The sequence below is a fragment of the Penicillium soppii genome (genome assembly GCF_028829465.1).
Source record: "Penicillium soppii strain IBT 18220 chromosome Unknown utg000006l, whole genome shotgun sequence".
In the NCBI taxonomy this organism is placed as follows: domain Eukaryota; kingdom Fungi; phylum Ascomycota; class Eurotiomycetes; order Eurotiales; family Aspergillaceae; genus Penicillium; species Penicillium soppii.
The window spans coordinates 2,490,187-2,506,920 of record NW_026643236.1 but is presented as its reverse complement, the minus strand read 5'-3'; the positions used below and the strand labels follow the sequence as shown (position 1 = coordinate 2,506,920).

At 48.3% G+C, this 16,734-nt stretch overlaps 8 protein-coding genes across 8 annotated transcripts; 4 read left to right on the top strand and 4 right to left on the bottom strand.

The window, feature by feature from the left end:
- Positions 1–194: 194 nt before the first annotated feature.
- On the top strand, positions 195–1,310 carry N7529_008316 (TatD family hydrolase; the record flags this gene model as incomplete). Its single annotated transcript, XM_057243843.1, has 1 exon — positions 195–1,310. One exon carries the CDS (start codon positions 195–197, stop codon positions 1,308–1,310), a length of 1,116 nt encoding a protein of 371 aa, XP_057095381.1.
- Positions 1,311–1,860: 550 nt separating this feature from the next.
- On the bottom strand, positions 1,861–4,264 carry N7529_008315 (uncharacterized protein; the record flags this gene model as incomplete). Its single annotated transcript, XM_057243842.1, has 2 exons — positions 1,861–4,073; positions 4,198–4,264. 2 exons carry the CDS (start codon positions 4,262–4,264, stop codon positions 1,861–1,863), a joined length of 2,280 nt encoding a protein of 759 aa, XP_057095380.1.
- Positions 4,265–5,607: 1,343 nt separating this feature from the next.
- On the top strand, positions 5,608–6,673 carry N7529_008314 (NmrA/HSCARG family protein; the record flags this gene model as incomplete). The annotated part of the gene is made up of 3 exons (XM_057243841.1): positions 5,608–5,820; positions 5,880–6,209; positions 6,260–6,673. The coding sequence occupies 3 exons, from the start codon at positions 5,608–5,610 to the stop codon at positions 6,671–6,673; spliced, it is 957 nt and encodes a 318-aa protein (XP_057095379.1).
- A 344-nt stretch (positions 6,674–7,017) lies between these two features.
- On the bottom strand, positions 7,018–7,525 carry N7529_008313 (profilin; the record flags this gene model as incomplete). The annotated part of the gene is made up of 3 exons (XM_057243840.1): positions 7,018–7,152; positions 7,212–7,346; positions 7,415–7,525. 3 exons carry the CDS (start codon positions 7,523–7,525, stop codon positions 7,018–7,020), a joined length of 381 nt encoding a protein of 126 aa, XP_057095378.1.
- A 1,060-nt stretch (positions 7,526–8,585) lies between these two features.
- Positions 8,586–9,026, top strand: N7529_008312 (uncharacterized protein; the record flags this gene model as incomplete). Its single annotated transcript, XM_057243839.1, has 1 exon — positions 8,586–9,026. One exon carries the CDS (start codon positions 8,586–8,588, stop codon positions 9,024–9,026), a length of 441 nt encoding a protein of 146 aa, XP_057095377.1.
- Positions 9,027–9,137: 111 nt separating this feature from the next.
- Positions 9,138–11,644, top strand: N7529_008311 (Multicopper oxidase type 2; the record flags this gene model as incomplete). The annotated part of the gene is made up of 13 exons (XM_057243838.1): positions 9,138–9,391; positions 9,463–9,573; positions 9,624–9,683; positions 9,742–9,912; positions 9,961–10,086; positions 10,145–10,332; positions 10,390–10,460; positions 10,524–11,045; positions 11,097–11,190; positions 11,253–11,312; positions 11,382–11,395; positions 11,452–11,501; positions 11,557–11,644. The coding sequence occupies 13 exons, from the start codon at positions 9,138–9,140 to the stop codon at positions 11,642–11,644; spliced, it is 1,809 nt and encodes a 602-aa protein (XP_057095376.1).
- A 132-nt stretch (positions 11,645–11,776) lies between these two features.
- N7529_008310 (Gfo/Idh/MocA family protein) lies at positions 11,777–13,007 on the bottom strand (the record flags this gene model as incomplete). Its single annotated transcript, XM_057243837.1, has 3 exons — positions 11,777–12,149; positions 12,201–12,926; positions 12,979–13,007. 3 exons carry the CDS (start codon positions 13,005–13,007, stop codon positions 11,777–11,779), a joined length of 1,128 nt encoding a protein of 375 aa, XP_057095375.1.
- Positions 13,008–13,300: 293 nt separating this feature from the next.
- Positions 13,301–15,499, bottom strand: N7529_008309 (glycoside hydrolase family 55 protein; the record flags this gene model as incomplete). Its single annotated transcript, XM_057243836.1, has 1 exon — positions 13,301–15,499. One exon carries the CDS (start codon positions 15,497–15,499, stop codon positions 13,301–13,303), a length of 2,199 nt encoding a protein of 732 aa, XP_057095374.1.
- Between the last annotated feature and the right edge of the window lie 1,235 nt (positions 15,500–16,734).

The following is a 16,734-nucleotide window of genomic DNA, read 5'->3' as shown; positions in this document are numbered from 1 at the left end:
ATCTCCCCAAGGGAGAAAAATTGAAGAAAAGCTCATCGGCGTCAACAACGCGGAGAAAGCATGTGATGGGCTTACATGCCCCAGGCAGCGATTACATCACTTCTTCCCCGGGTTTTCTAACTTCTGCTTTTTTTTCGTTTGAACTTCTTGATTTCGACTTGAATTCAACTACGTCGGAAGCCAATTCATTCAATATGTCTGAGGAGGAGCCATTTCCGTGGGAAATAGGTGTCTACGACGCCCATTGTCACCCCACAGACACAATGGCCTCGGTCGTCGACATCCCGCACATGAAAACGACAACACTGACGATCATGGCCACACGCGGGGAAGACCAGGATCTTGTACAACACACTGCTGCATCACTTGTAGGCGAAACTAGCCAATCACAGACAGACCGCATAGTTCCATGTTTCGGCTGGCACCCGTGGTTCTCGCACCAGATTACGGACGACTCCCAAGCTACCCCAAACACGCGGAAAACAGAGCATTACGCCGCCGTCCTGACACCATCTCCGACAGACGACCTAACATTCCTTGACACCCTCCCGGACCCAAAACCACTCTCAGAATTCATCTCCGAGACCAGAGCCCGCCTCCAACAATTTCCCAATGCGCTGGTCGGCGAAATAGGCCTAGATAAAACATTCAGATTACCAGGCCCATGGACACCAGAAGACATCGACAGTCGCGATGACCAGATTACACCTGGGTCCCGGGAAGGGCGACGCCTAACACACTACCGCGTCAAGCCAGAACACCAGCGCAGCATATTGAAAGCGCAGCTCCAGCTAGCAGGGGAGATGAACCGTGCAGTGTCGCTGCACAGCGTGCAAGCGCATGGGGCGGTCATCGAGGTCCTGAAAGAGGTATGGGCAGGCCATGAACGGGTCGTGTTATCGCGACGGAAGAGAGACCGACAGCGGGATGCGGAGGGAGCCGTTTCCGAAGACGAGGAAGATGAGGTTCCTCCTTCGAGGCCTTTCCCGCCTCGAATCTGCATGCATTCTTATTCAGGGTCTGTGGATCCGATCCGGCAACTCATACATAAGTCCAATCCGTCGGATATCTACTTCTCGTTCTCGAGTCTGATTAACCTCAATGGTGCGCCGGCTAGAAAGGTTGGAGATGTTGTTAAGGCTCTCCCTGAAGATCGGATTTTGATCGAGAGTGATCTCCATAAGGCTGGTGCGCAGCTGGATGAGTTGATGGAGGATGTGGCAAGGCAGATTTGCAAGTTGAGAGGTTGGGAATTGCGGCATGGTGTTCAGTTGCTTGCGGATAATTGGCGGCGGTTTGTGTTTGGTTGAGGCTTGCATTTTCATTGCTGCATCCTCGACAGTCGAATCTCGATTTGAGTCGTCAGTGCTTTCTTTGTGAGCTGCGCGATTAGCGAAACCGCATACAGGGCGCGGTCTGTTTTCCTTTTTGTAGGCATTGCGTTGCGGGATCAATCCCAGAACACAACACTGGAGATTTCTACCTATTATTTTATGATCATATAATGGAACTGATGGAGATCAGATATTGTTCGAACGGTAAGGCTGAGCCTTTTCACTTAATGATTCTTTAGATGCACAAAATGACTGTATCCGATATCATTATTTGTAATTATATGACATGGTATAATTCTATCATTGTACGCGATCGTTTGTGACATGGTATCATAGGGCTGAGTGTTGGAAATTTTGAACCTGTATGCGTCTGTGGCCTGACATGGTAGCGAAAAATTTCGTGCGTATAGTGGTGTGCCCTGGCGTAGCTCGTCTCGTCGTCAAGGTGGGAAGAAAGGTATATGGCGAGTAAAGGATAAGAAGCATGAAGACCCTCTCGAGGATATTTAGAAGCAGCGAGTCATGGCTAGCCGTGAATCCATCCTCCATCATGGATGAGATCTGCCATCGGAGCATCCTGCCAGTATATCTGCCGCCACTCGTCTTCAAGCTCGGGCAGACCCTCAACTCCGACGGGAGGAGGCAGGTCTACATCTCCAAAGGAGAACAGTTGCCGCCAGTCTGGATAATCTCGAGCTGGCTCGATGGAATCCACTTGCATACTGCTCGAGAAAGGATCGTTTCTTTCCATTGGGCCGACGTTGAGCCGGAGAGGGGCAATCCAGTTGGTGAATTGCGGAGCATTTGGTTGTGGCGAGAGAGTAGTCTGCTGTAGGGATGTGGTAGACTCGGGGGTGGGGACACCGAAAGACATTGCCCGAGGAGTCTGCATGGTGATTGATGAGACGGGAGAAGCAACAGGCATTTTGTGTGAATGTTGAGCGTCGCCGAACGGCTTGGGCCGTTCTGTGGTTGCCATTCGAAGATCCTCTTGCAAGCGCTTGGAGTCCTCGAAGAGTCGCAAGATCGTGCCCGCATGAACCCAGTACTGGGCCAACTCGCGCAGCGAGTAAGAAGCGGAGTCGAATCGTCGTAAGGCGTTGATCGCAAGAACAGGATTTGAGAATCGAAGTTCTACCCGAACTTGAATCATAGCCGTGAAGAGTGTATGAACACCAGTGTACCAGAGGAATTTTAAGCGGTCATTCATCCTGAGCTCTTCAAAAATGGACGCTATGACACCAGCGGCTGCACTGCAAATTTCTGCGTCATGGGGACCGTAGTCATCGGAATAAGCCGAGGCCCTGGGATGCGGCCGATGCAACAGAATGAGGAAGTTGTTGTAGGTCAAATGGAGCATGGCAGACCAGGGATCCATATCAGATGCTCGAAGGCGAAGATTATCGGGAAGCTTCAAAGACCAGGTTGCCAGTGATCCATCCGCTTCTTGAAGAACGGCCTTTCGTCGCTCCTCGGTGGTTCGAAGCCCAAATCGGTCGCGAATGAGGTAGGAAATCATTGTGCAAAGTTCAGTGAAGTGGATCACGAATTCTGCTTGCACATGAGGGCCGCAATTCTCGAAATCAGCAGGCGTCAGGGGAGACACATCAGAATCGTCCAAGTTGATTGCTTGCGGTCGACCATATGACAGGGATACCATCACATCGAATTGGACCAAAATGAACCATACTCGTCTCCACATTCGCCTATCACGAGTCACAAAGCTGCTGGAAACGGGGTTGCGGTGCATGCCAAGACCTGTGGCAATCCGTGCCGCTGCGCCAACCCAAAAATGAGCATCTGCAGCGACATCATCATCTGCGCTATCAGAATGCCACGTCAAAAGAAGTGCAGCTTGAACAAGAATGTCTCGATTTCGCTCAATGCGATTATCGAACAGATACTTGGTGCGGCGGAAGAAAATTTCTTTGAGAGCATCTCGCTCTACTTTTGCGCGAGAGACATGCGCTCCAACCAACAAAATTGCCTGAAGGAGTAAGATTGGCGGGGGATCTGCAGGGTCTCGATTTCGATACTGCGTCATGAAGAGATCCTCGTCAATAATAGGATAACCCGGATTGACATAGGTGAAGTACGCCTGAACCAGTTCATCCGCTAGAGGCGGTTCCGGAAGTGTGAGAGCATCCATGAGAAGCTGATCATGGCCTGTCTTCATTTGGCGCCTTGGTATTTCGTTGCTGGCAAAATGATATACATCATCATCTTGGTCTCGTTGTTGCCGGATCAAAAAGGACATATTTGAAAGTTCGTGTCCAACATAGAAAGCCCGCACGCCTCTTTGGATTTCCCTTCTACCGGATTCCTCTTCGTCAATCAACTTGACAAGGTGTTGTTCCATTTCGCTGTGGGCCTCGTGGGCATGCGCCATATCGGGGCCTTGGCGGCCAAACCCCTCTGATCCCGTGCCTTGTGGATAGCCATGTTGTGAAAGACCCCCAGAGACAGGCGTAGCATGGCCGTTTTGGAACGCAGTTGGAAAGCTTGGTGGTAATGGGGTTCCTGCTGGATGAGAGGGGTTCGAGGTAGGATCCGTCAGCGGGAGAGGCCGAGATCGGATAGGAACGGGATCTAGGATAGAGCGAACTGCAAGACGCTTTTTCTTTTCGTGTATACGACAGTCGGACTTTCCAGAGGCCCGACAATTGGTGCAGGGTGTTCCGACGGAACGGGCATCACAGCGAACCTTGCGCCGGTGGCAGTGGACACAAGCTGCAGCGCCTAAGAGTTTTTTGAGTCACCGGTCAGCAGCCAAGTCTTGTGGGATGATATCCGAGCAAGAAGGGGTCCAAGTTTTTGTTCCATATTGCCTAGGCGAGACCAACGGACATAGACAGGCGCTTACCTTGTTTGCGCTTGCTCACCCCATCGACCGGGAGCGGCGAGGAGGCGTTATCGTTGACGGAGGACATGGTAAAGGTACTATTGACATCATTCTATGTCCAAATCGGCCACGATTCCGCATGTTCCGAGTCCAGATCACCAGTCAGTTCAGCGCATCATGGGCGAATTCCAGAACGATTGCCGAGGGATAGCAATCGACACGATCAAAGAGACGAAAAAGTCGGGAAGTTGAGGGACTGCGGGATCGGGTCCGGTGGAGCCCTCACGTGGATGCGGAGAAACTTGATTATGTAAGACGGGGTGGCCTAGGGTTTGGGGTTTGTACAACGCTGTAGGGTTCTATACTTCTCCAGGGCTGTAGACTTGAATTCGATTTGATTTGTCGTTTGTTGACAGGCTGGAGCCTCTTGTAAGCAATCATTAGGAGACATATTACCGCTGGTTGATAGGTGACTTGGCAAAGAGGCAAATTTCATGTTGAAGACTAGACGGATATGTCCCAAGGGGTTTTCAATTTTTGTTTGAAAAAACATGGAGTCAGTACCTGGATGACCAATGAAGCACTGATAGGTCAGTAGTAACCGCTTCCTGACCGCTTTTCTAATCATCTCTATACAGATGCGCCGAACCTTAGGGTACCTAACCCTCTTTTACAATGTAGACCTCCATAAGATCAAGTACTCCGTACTCTGTTCCTTTCAAACGAATAATAAAAATGAAAAACCGTGTTTATAATTCTCCTTTACGCCTTGAATTCTTGTTCTTCTCTGCTATCTTCGTTTTATCGTTTATTATCACGATTGTTTTACCAGACGCGCTCGTGGTCATGGTACGAAGTGAGCTAGTAGCCGAGGACGAGGAGAAGGAAGACCCCCTTACAACTCCAAATTACACCTTCTGCTTACTAGCCGTTTCTGTTTGCGATTTCCCGAGGTCCTTCTGCTAATCGATTCACAGATATTGTGGTGTCTCGGAATTCAGATCAATCAACTAAAGCTGACTCGCGCTAAGAGAAATAGTTCCTTGTAGCGCAGAGACCAACAAAGAGCCACTGTATTCTTTGCGGAGTAGTATTATTGCAATTAATATACTACCCTTATCATATCCCAGATAAATCGATCTGGATCGTGATTGACAATCGAAAGTCCAGCTGATCACTCAACTAGTGCAGTGCAGTGAGTTCTTATGTTCCTCGAAATTCACCCGGTTTGTTGTGACTTGATACCGCCCTCAGTAGATGTATTGGAAATATGGAGCAGGATTGCTTTTTCCGGAGCATAACAGGCCGTTGTGCCGAAGACTTGATGAATCCAATTATGAACGCACGCATTTTCTTTGTAATTTAAAAATCTTTTAAAGCCCCCCTAACTACCCCCCTACTATTCATCCAAACCACAATCACGATCACAATATGACAACAGTAACGAAGCTTATCACTGTTGTTGGAGCTACAGGCATCCAGGGAGGGTCGGTGATTGCTGCTGCCCTGAAGTCTGGTGACTACAAAATCCGTGGGATTACTCGTGATGTCAATAGTGATGCATCTAAGGCACTGGCTTTGCAAGGGGTGGAGATGGTGAAGGCTGATTGGAACGACGAGGGTACCCTAGTGGGAGCATTTGAGGTGAGATCCATGCTTAATGCGCTTTTCAAGTAAACCGCTAGGTCGACTGACTGAAAAAGGGATCATATGCCATCTACGCCGTTACCGATTACTGGGCCGGATTCATGACCCAGAATGTTGAGGAACTGATTGATATTGAAAGTAAGCAAGGAATCAACCTTGCTAAAGCGGCTTCTCAAACCGCCTCTCTAAAGCACTTCGTATGGAGCACGGTCCCTGACAACGTGAAGATTTCGGGTGGCAAACATCGTATACCTCATTTTGAGGGAAAACTCAAGGTCGATGAGTTCATCAAGCAAGATAAAAATCTACTCACCAAGACGACCTTCCTTTGGGTCGGATACTATGGGACGAACATTGCTCTGCCAATGATTGTTCCAAATCTTCTGGTGGGTTTTAGAACTTCAACTCAGCAAGCAATGTACTGACTACTGTGCAGAAAACATGCGGCAAATATGTCCAGCTATTCCCTGTCTCAGAAGACACGCCCATCACAACAGTGGGCGATCCTAAAGTCAATACCGGCATCTACGCACTCGCAATCTTCAACCAACCCCAGCTCACAATCGGCAGGATTGTTCTGGCCCAGAGTGAGACCAAAACAACTCGTGAAATTATCAACTTGTGGTCCCAGGTCTCAGGCAAGCCTGCTGACTACATTCAAGTTCCTCTTGATCATTATGATAATCTATGGCCCAAGTGGGGACGGGAGATTGGGCTTATGTTACAGTTTTGGGAGACAGCTCGTGAGAAGAGCTGGACTGCTGATGGACCCGTTTTGACAAAGGAAGATCTAAACATCTCGGGCTTGGTTGGCATGGAGGAAATTTTCAGCTCTCTTGAGTGGTGCTGAGCATTGTGTGTACACCACAAGAAAGCTGACTACTGGACAGGCATAATGTCTATCCATTTGCAGAGGAAACGTATCTTGAATACGAGAAATAGCGAATCACCTACCTAGGTAGTCACATATAAATAGGCAACATAGGCAACATGTATATATCTGTGATAAGATCGGAGTGGCATTATCAAACCACCAAACTAATCTCTGCCACACGACGATTGATCTATATTTACATAATTTCTATACACAATTCATTCGAAGTTGAATGGTCTTCCAATGCGGTAGCGAAAAGCGCCATTCATTGAAAGCACCTAGATGTGGCTTGAAGGTTGGAGTTCGCAAATCAGTGAATTTTAGTATCCTATACTAGTCAAATATTCCGCAAGCTGTCTAACGATGCTCGCAGCTTCTCCAGGTTGCACTGTTTCAGGATAATGTGCGATCACTATTGATTGCGATGATTTCACCACACAAACACCCTCTTTACCCTATAATATGTCCACAATTTAACGATTCATCAGCCCGTGTCATTATCAAGATACCTTACCTTTTCGGCGTAGATGCTCTGATCATCTGCTTTGGTAACCTGAAGCGTTTCGCCTGCGATATAGAGACCACCGGAATATAGAGGGATTGAATCTTCGAATCCTCTCAGTATGTACTGAAGTTCCTCTAGTTGAACCTATTGTGAGACATTTGAGTTGCTGGGATCCCTAAAAGTGAGACTGGAATATTCCAATAAAAGCATACATTGAACCCTGCACTCTTTGCACGCAAAGCATCGCCCGCAGCTGAGAAGATAGCAGCTTTATCGATTTTTTTAGATCCCACCAGAGTTTGATCGACCCAACCTGTAACCATGAGATTAGTTCTTGAGCAGTCATTACAAACGGAAGTCTATATACCTTGCCAGCTCATTTTGGGACCAGAATAAGCCTGGAGGCTGATATTAATAGACCGAGGGAGTTTTGATAAGTTGGGGGGAAAACGGTGAGGTGTAGCTCAAGGGGTAACCACGTTTGAGGATATTTTGGTTAAGCCAATGATAAGCACTTGTATAATTTGCCCTTCAGATATACACTTCTATCATCCCTGGCTCTTACTTTTTAGAGTGTTTGTCTTGGTGTAGGAAATATGCGTGGCAAAGAAATGGAAAATAAGATTTAAGGCCCTTGCGAGTGACGAGCCAATAGAAGAGTATATTGAAGTTGTTTACATCATACTGTACAGTAGAGAATTGCCCGCTGAGGAATCTCTAAGCCGAACCCCACAGAAACCAAGTTTTTTCTTGTTATAACTATGTATGCAGCTTTTCACACACCGCTATTTCAAGCACTCAAATAGTAGAGAGAATATAACTATTGTTTCCACATCTTAGAGTGGTTGGCCCAGACTCAATTTGATGTTTTCTCGCTATCTACATTATCTACTCCGCTTATTTCTTATGGTTATATAGTCTCACCAGGCGCACTTGCTATGAACCAATACCTAATCACAGCCCAAAACACATCTTCAAGGATGCTTTCAAGACAGAACCCAGAGAAGGTGAAAAAGAGAAACAGCAAGAAATCTACCATCAATAACCAAAGTCCTTTGAATATACGGAGTACGTCAAGTATAGATCTAGAAGCAGCTTGAAGCATCTTTAAAGACAACAATTCTTTGAGAGCCGCATTTCAAAGTACACTAACCCGATCGGTTGAGAGTGGTCCCGTAGATCTCTCGTTCCAGGGTTTCCTTAGCTACTGCCCTTCAATTCTTGAACATTGCGGTCCAAAACGAGGTCGCTTTGGAGAAGATCATAAATACCCTGAAAATGAGAGCATTCGATTTGTCATTCAGCCTTTGACCAAAAAAGCAAAATCACCGTACTCGATCAATAGTCTCAAAGCTGTCTTTATGCACGGACTGCCAACTCACTATGTCAACCCGTATTCTGCGCTATGCTCTCACTGAGCAGAAGAGCTATCTCAGCTGGATATTCCAAGCTATCTCCTTTCGCTCCACGTATGGAGGGCGCAAGAAGAATTTAGCTTCGAATGGAGCTCCCTTGATTCAGGCATGTTCACTAGCCAATGAGATCCCATACTTCATGCAGCCTCCCAATGGTATGCCGAGTCACCCAAGCTACTATTTCCGACGAAGCGGATCTCAAGTGCAGAGCTATTTCGGGTCACGAAAGCCACTCATATTGGACCAATTACTCGTGGGCACCCGAGAGATCGGCACAGATAGGTACACAAGAGCGGATCCCTGGGCCAGGGGCCATGTCGGCGCCATGCTGGGGCTGACTGCGGCTGCCAGACAATTTTCGAATCGCGATACCTTGCATAGTCCATTGCGCAACGTTCAAAATACCTAAGACACCCGCGACGCCCCTATAAGCAGATGTACCCCCAATAACCAGCCTAAATCGGGTATCTTTCTTTCCCGTGCCTGTATAGTATCGGTGATCTTTGATTACACAGTCACCATGAAGTTGTCTGTGTTATTTGGTTGCGTTGGACTAGGCGTTGCTTCGGCTGTCCTCAAGAACTCCCCGACAAAACGGTTCGAATTAAACCTAACCTGGGGAACGAGAGCGCCCGATGGAGTCGAAAGACAACAAGTTTTGATCAACGGTCAATTCCCTGGACCTCCTCTCATCCTTGACGAAGGCGACAATGTTGAGGTGACAGTGAACAATTTCTTGCCGTTCAACACCACAGTGCATTATCATGGAATTGAGTGAGTTTCCTCTTCAAAACAAAAAGGAAAAAAGACGTGGAAGGTTTGTGCAGTGGTTAATATAAAATTAGACAACAAGGAACATCCTGGTCGGATGGTGTGCCCGGGGTCTCGCAAAGACTAATTGCCCCTGGAAGGAAATTCGTTTCTAAATTTGCAGCAGCGCAATATGGAACATACTGGTCAGCCGATTCTTTACCACTATGATATGAAAACACTAATTTTTTCTAAGGTATCACTCGCATTCCAGAGGACAAAACATGGACGGCTTGTATGGACCAATTTATATCAGGTGTGTTTACCCAACTGGAATTCAATTCTCGCAACCGACTAAAAGATTTGTATCTTAGACCTCGAAACATTGACGCAAACCTCGCTACTGCGATATCGAATGACACCCATGCTCATTCCCAAATTCATAATGCGATCCAAGATCCCAAATTGGTCATGATATCCGATTGGTTCCACCAAACCTCAGAGGAACTCCGAAACATTGCACTCGCGGCAGACATTGACGCACTGTAAGCAATATAAAGTAATGTGGGGAGAAACACTAACCAGAAATCTAGATGTGCAGATTCCGTGTTGATCAATGGCAAAGGCAGAGTTCGCTGTGTCGACCCAGGCTATCTGACTAGTCTGGTGCCCCCTCAGCTTTCACCTCTGCTTCAAGGTCAAAATTTCACAGCAAAAGGGTACGTATTCTCCATGTATGGATCGAGAAGGAAAGCTTATATGTGATGCACCACAAAGATGTCTTCCAATCCACAACACATATGCCCAAACGACATTTGCTCAGCATAACTATACCGCAGTCCCACCGTCTATGTTTGACCAATGCAATGCCACAAGCTCCCCAGAAGAATCAATTCAAGTGGATCCTCGAGATGGCTGGACAAGCCTTAATCTTATTGGCTCCGCAGCTATCTCAAGTCTGACATGTATGATTTTGTATAGATCAGCCATTGACCTAAAATCGTTAGCTGACTAGATCATAGTTTCTATCAACAATCATTCCCTTTGGGTATACGAAGTTGATGGTCAACATATCGTACCCACCAAAGTCGATGTATGATCCATCATTCTTCAAAACCAACACCTCACTGCATCATACTGACCAAGACACATATAGGCTGTGACAATAAGCAACGGAGCCCGCTACTCTGTGCTAGTCCAACTAAACAACACACCCGGCGACTACCGAATCACAGTAGCCAATGCAGGATATAACCAAAAATTCGCGGGCTACGGCCTCCTCTCCTACATCAACGGCGACCCCTCTGTCGTAGGAACCCAGTCTATCAACTACGGTGGAGTCAGCACAAGCCCAGACGTCGTGCTTCTAGATGAAACAACCGTCAAGCCACTGATTCCAAACCAGCCCAGCGAAGAAGCAGACTCGACATACCGGCTTACGGTTGGGCGTATTGAGAAGGCCTGGAAATGGTCTCTCAATGGAGATCAAGCGTACGATTTGTCGCTCGAGTCTGAGAAGCCTATGCTGTGGAATCCCCAATCACAGGCAAATAGTAGTCTGGTCATCGCTACGCAAAATGGTACTTGGGTGGATATTATCTTCGACGTCTCTGGGAGCGCGACCACGCTTCAGCCTGGTCATCCGATTCACAAGCATTCGAATATGGTTTATGTTCTTGTGAGTTTTTTGGCCTTTTTTTTTTGCTGTCTGAGACTAACCTTGAATCAGGGCGCTGGTACTGGCAAGTTCAATTGGACATCTGTTGCGGAAGCGAGGAAGGAAATCCCGGATTTGTTTAATCTGGTTAATCCCCCAATGAGAGGTACGATATTCGAACTGCCCTGGAATGGCTTTGAGCTGGAAAAATCCTCACGGGTCTTGTAGATACCTTCACAACAATTCCTGCCTTCCTAGGCCCTAGCTGGATGGTAGTTCGCTATCACGGTAAGTTGCCTGCAATTCTGTCGCTGTTTTGTTTCGATGGGCTCAAGACTAATATCCTGGATCTTATAGTGGAAAATCCTGGAGTGAGAAAGCAATCCAAGAATATATACTTACCACGACCTTTATGCTAACAAGTTAGGCTTTCTTCCTCCATTGTCACATTGACCCGCACCTTACAGGTGGAATGGCGTAAGTTCAAATCCCAGAATACGGCACTTGATAAGATATTGACTGGGCCTTGCAGACTTGCTATGTTAGACGGTATAGATACATGGCCTCAGATCCCTGCACAGTACGGCCCGAACGGCCATTGGGGCAAAGCAACGAAGTGAACGACACTAACTACCGTGATTTAATCTTCATAAATACATATGGTTCAATTTTCATTCGAGACTAGCACTAGATTAGCACCAATAAGAGTCGATACAGCATGGATGGACCGAAGCTAGAGTAGTCACAACCGGCTAATTCTTGCTGAATCGAGCCTGTCCCTCCAGACCAGCCTTCATGATCATACCAAAGATCTCAATATCCTTCTTCGCATCCTCCGAGGTAGTTTTCGCCGGCTTACCATCAACAACAAAAGCATATAACTCCTTCATTTCCAAAGTGTAAGCATCCTCATAGGTCTTCCGGATCATAGACTCCCGGAAAGATCCATCCTCCAATTTCTCTCGAATATGCATAGTAGTCGGCAGACCCTTGACATAAGGCGAATCAAAGCAAACCTTGACAGTCTTCCGGCCTCCAAAGACCTCGATCGAGGCATCAAAGCGAGGAACCTCATCAATTCCAGACTCATAAGAGACAGCAAAAGAGGGATACTGAAACAGCGCACTAAATTGAATCAGCACCAATCCCAACCCCAACCCAAACTGTTAAACATACCTCCAGAACTGCGGCCCCTTCGCAGTACACAAAGACGCACCAAGAACACCACATGGCATTCCCAGCGCCTCCCGCATAGCACTAAGATCATGAGACCCCAAACTGCCCAAGTTCCTCCACTGATTCGCCGTATCCTCGGAAACCTCAATCCCAAGCTCAGCACTCAACCCCTGCTCCAAAAACTCCCTAGTCTTAGCAGCCAACTCGCTAGAATCCTCAGCTCTAAAATCCGAAAACACCTTCGGGAAAGTCCCGGACTGCCCAACAAAATCCGAATTCGGCCCGACGATATCTCTCACACGCGCATACTGCACCTGGTCCAGGGATCCGATTTCCTTAACGGCGTCAATGAACGCACTTGCATACCGCCGCATATAGCCAACCATCACTTTGCCTGGCGAATCCTTTTCCAGGGCGATGATACTATCCGCGTCTTTGAGGGAGAGAGCCATTGGCTTCTCGATGAAGACGGTTTTGCCGTGGTGCAGGGCCAGCAGGGCGTGCGGGACGTGGAAGGCGTCGCTGTTGGCTATCATGACGATGTCAACTTCTGGGGCGGAGCAGAGGGTTTCTGCGGAGCGGGTTGTGTGTGGCTTTTCGCCGGTTACTTTGCTTGCGCAGTGCGCGAGGGCGCCGTCGGAGACATCGCAGAGGTATGTTACTTTGAATTTGTCGGACAGGAAGCCTAGTGTGGGGATGTGGGCTACTTGGGTGATCTCGCCGCAGCTGGAATGGTCAGTATGTAGGCTTTGAGGGCTTGATATGTTGCTTTTCATACCCGATTATGCCAACGCGGAGAATAGTCATGTTGAGAGCAATGACGTAATGGGGATGGGATTTGAGTCGGGGGTGATTCTTTGGAGATTTGTAAGATTGGAGGGTTCAAGGATCGAAGAAAAAGATATTGACGATTGGATCCAACACTTCCAATTGATATTTTTAAATCAAGCACTCGAATATGTCGAGGAGATTGAATTGAATTTCGGTCGATCTCTGCCCCACGGAACTGCCCCGCAGGGCTGCACTTCTTCCTTTTGTCTATGTCCAGACTATATATGTACACTTATATACACCTATACACATATGGAGATACATCCACCTCACGAAGAGAACTGTCTATATCCCTGAATAACAGCCTCCCACCCACCAGGATGATTATACTCGGTAGGATTACTCTTCCCATCCAAGATCATGACATCGGCCTTCCTGGTCCCAATCGAATACCAAACCAGATTCTCTGGCGAGCCAGTGACACGCATCATATTCGTCTGACAAGACCCACTGCACTGCGTCCCATAGTCACCCGTCCACTCGCCATTGAAGAACGCCCAAGCAGCACTATTATAGAGGAAGACATCCTTCCCACCATCGACATTCGTCGCCAGCGCAGTGCGACACTTCCCATCGGCACCACCGCACCACGAGAAATCGGGATCGCCAATCGCGCTCTTAGCCGTCCAAGGCGCAGGCGCGAGCCTCGTAGCCCCCTCGCCCTGCATGTACGGTGACTCCGTCTGCAACATGCCGCCGTAGACGTTCTGCGCAGACCGGAAGTTGTAGTTGTATAGCCAGTGGTGCTCGGACCCCGTGCCGGTGAGCCATGTTCCTTTCGTTGCTTCGACGAGGATGCCGCGGCCGGTAGAGATGATCGTGTACCCCGAGCCACCGTCGAGGTTGTGATCTGCGGTCCAGCCCCAGAAGTTCTCGATGTAAGCTGAGGAGGATTTGGTCAGATGCATGACCATGAAGGCGGCCATGCATTTAGAGGTGTCTTGGTTAGAACAGTTGTCTTTGATGCTGGTTTCGGCTGTACCGCCGATCGTCGCGATTGTGTTCCACAGGGCGACATCGCCGGGTTTCGTACCTGCAGCGTTGATTTCGAGGATTGTGGCGCCGGGGAGGATCTCGGAGACGCTAAAGCGCATATTTTGGATTTCGATGGTGCCGACGTCGTTGGCTTGTCCGACTTGGACTACTGGTTTAGGGTTGGAGGCGTCTTTGAAGGCATCGCCTGCTCCGGAAATCACGGCCCAGGCTTCGCCTGCAATGCGCGAGCCCACGGGGATCTTGAGGGTATCTTTAACGATGTAGACACCGTAGGGGAAGTAGCTGATCTTGCAGTTCGCTGCGTTGTTTGCTAGAATGGCGTTGAGGGATGCCACGTCGTCTGTTGAACCATCGCCCTTAACGGGGTGGCCACTGACATTCTTGACGTTCACGACTTGGTCTGCGGCATACTCGGCGTAGGTGGGCTGGCTGCGAGTGAAGAACTTGCCATTGGACAAGAGTGCATCTGGTCTAGTGGTTGTGTAGCTCTTACCTGTCACGTACTGGCCAGGGGTTTCATTACCCCAGATCCAAGTATCGACCTTAGCAGTGGCAGCGAGCTTCACTTTGTTGCTGCTATCGACCGCAATTGCATTGTTGGTGTCGTGAATAAGGTTCTGGATGACCAGCTGGCTATTGCGGTTACCGCTGTCATTGGAGGAATCGTGGAATTTTACCACGGTACCAGAGTTGGTAGACTTGGAATCCAGCAAGACCAGGCTTCCAAGTCCATTGCTGCTCATGTCGACGCCCAGACCAACCGTGTCAAATGTTGCGCCTTGCAGAAGAGCAGTGTGGCCACCAGAAGCCAAGAAGCCAGTCGTGCATTGTCTGAAGTAGATATTCTTGAAGTTGACCTGCTGGTTCGAGTTCTTGATACCGACAACACCGCCCGTAATGTCAACATCCGTCACAGCAATGGTAGATCCGGCATTGATGTTGATACCAGTGTGTCCGGTGGAGCTGGACGGCATCTTGATCTTAACATTGGTCAAGCCAGATCCCTGAGCAACACCCCATTGTAACGCAGTAATCTTAGTATCGGCGCTAAGAGCCGTAGTATCGATGACAACGTTGCGGAGGAGCGTCATAAAACTAGTCTCCGGCTGACCGTTCTTACTATCGAATCCATTGACAACAGTATCACCTTTAAAGCCGGCCGCTGCTTTGAGAACCGGCGGGTTCAACGGGTCACCGGTAATTACCGTGCCGACACGCAGGTTCAAAGTACTTCCCAGCTGGTAGGTACCGCCGGGGAGGAAAACTTCGGCAGGGTACCTGGTGACACCCTTACCCTCACGGCTGCCTTTGGATCCGTCGTCATTGATGGCTTTCTGGATGCTGCTGGTTTGATCACCAGATCCGTCGGCCGACGCAGAGTAATCTTTCACGTTGCGCCAGACGGGGTAGTTGGCGTTGGATACTTCAGGGGCATAGCCTCGAGGAATGCCGGTGTGGTCCTGGTCCAGCATCCAGTAGGATGTGGGAGAGGAGGCGATGGGCCCCGTGCAAGTATCTCTCTTGTGAGCATCGCTGTGGATGATGTTAGGAAATGATATGGATTGTTTGTGTGGAACTCACTGATGAACGGCAGCGGCTGAGGCCGAAGCTAGCGCACTCGCTGCCGCAGTCCACCATAGAAGACTACGCATGTTCGTATGAACTGGACTATGTCCAAAAGAAGGAAGTATATACGAGGTGCAAGATAAAAGAATGAATACGAAGAAATCAGATAATTTTGGAGCATACTCTCAATTTATAAGAAAGTCCATACAGATCTAAGACAAGTCATATAGACTATACTCGCATTCGTTTAGAAACTCAGCAGGCTCTATTTTTGGTGAGATTTGAGCCAGCTGAAGGGTCCACGGGTAAGTATGATGTACCTTGAAGAAAGAAAACACAATCTACTCGCACTCTATTTCCTAGCTAGGTAATTGCAATCTCCGATCCTGCTTAAGTTTCATGCGGCTAACAGTGGAGGCAGGGGATGCCTGAAGATGAGTGGGCATTCAGCATTGGGGGCCATTTCGTGGCTTTTGAGGGACCGTTCAGGGTCTTTTTAGGGGCATCTTAGGGTTGCGGAGTTGATCCTAATCGGGGAACTGGTCTTGGGAAATTTGGGACCCGCATGATAATCAATTTGGTGAACAACTTGAGAAAACCTCTCGTTTCGACCAAATGATCCAAGTGCAATACAATATTCCGTAGTGTATCCTTGAATAGATCCCAAGACGGGACCTCCGGATGCTTCTTGGCTTCCAACGTTGCATTTGTTTTCTTGAAGGCTTTCTCTCTACTTGAAACTCGTGGCTAGTTCCACTTTTACTCGGCATTTACCTTCTCAAGAATATAAAAAATACGCACAACGTAGCAAACGTAGGGGACAATGTGTTCCATTTACTCCAATATACAGATTGCAGTCTCATGGTCTTGCAGAGACCTCGCACTGTCGTAGATACAGATGTGCCCTTATCCCACCCATAGTTCCCCGCAAACTCCCAAAAATCAAGTATGAATATAATCCAACGCATCTGCCGAGATGAAGCGTTAAAAATGGCAAGCCCTCTAGGAGACCACTCCGGGCAACATCGAACGCAAGATACCAGCGCAGGCAAACAAGTAGAGATAGATTTGAAAAGGGCGCCGAAAGAAAACAAGGCCAGCAGATTACAGAAGACGTCTTCACGTCTTACGCTGGATCAAC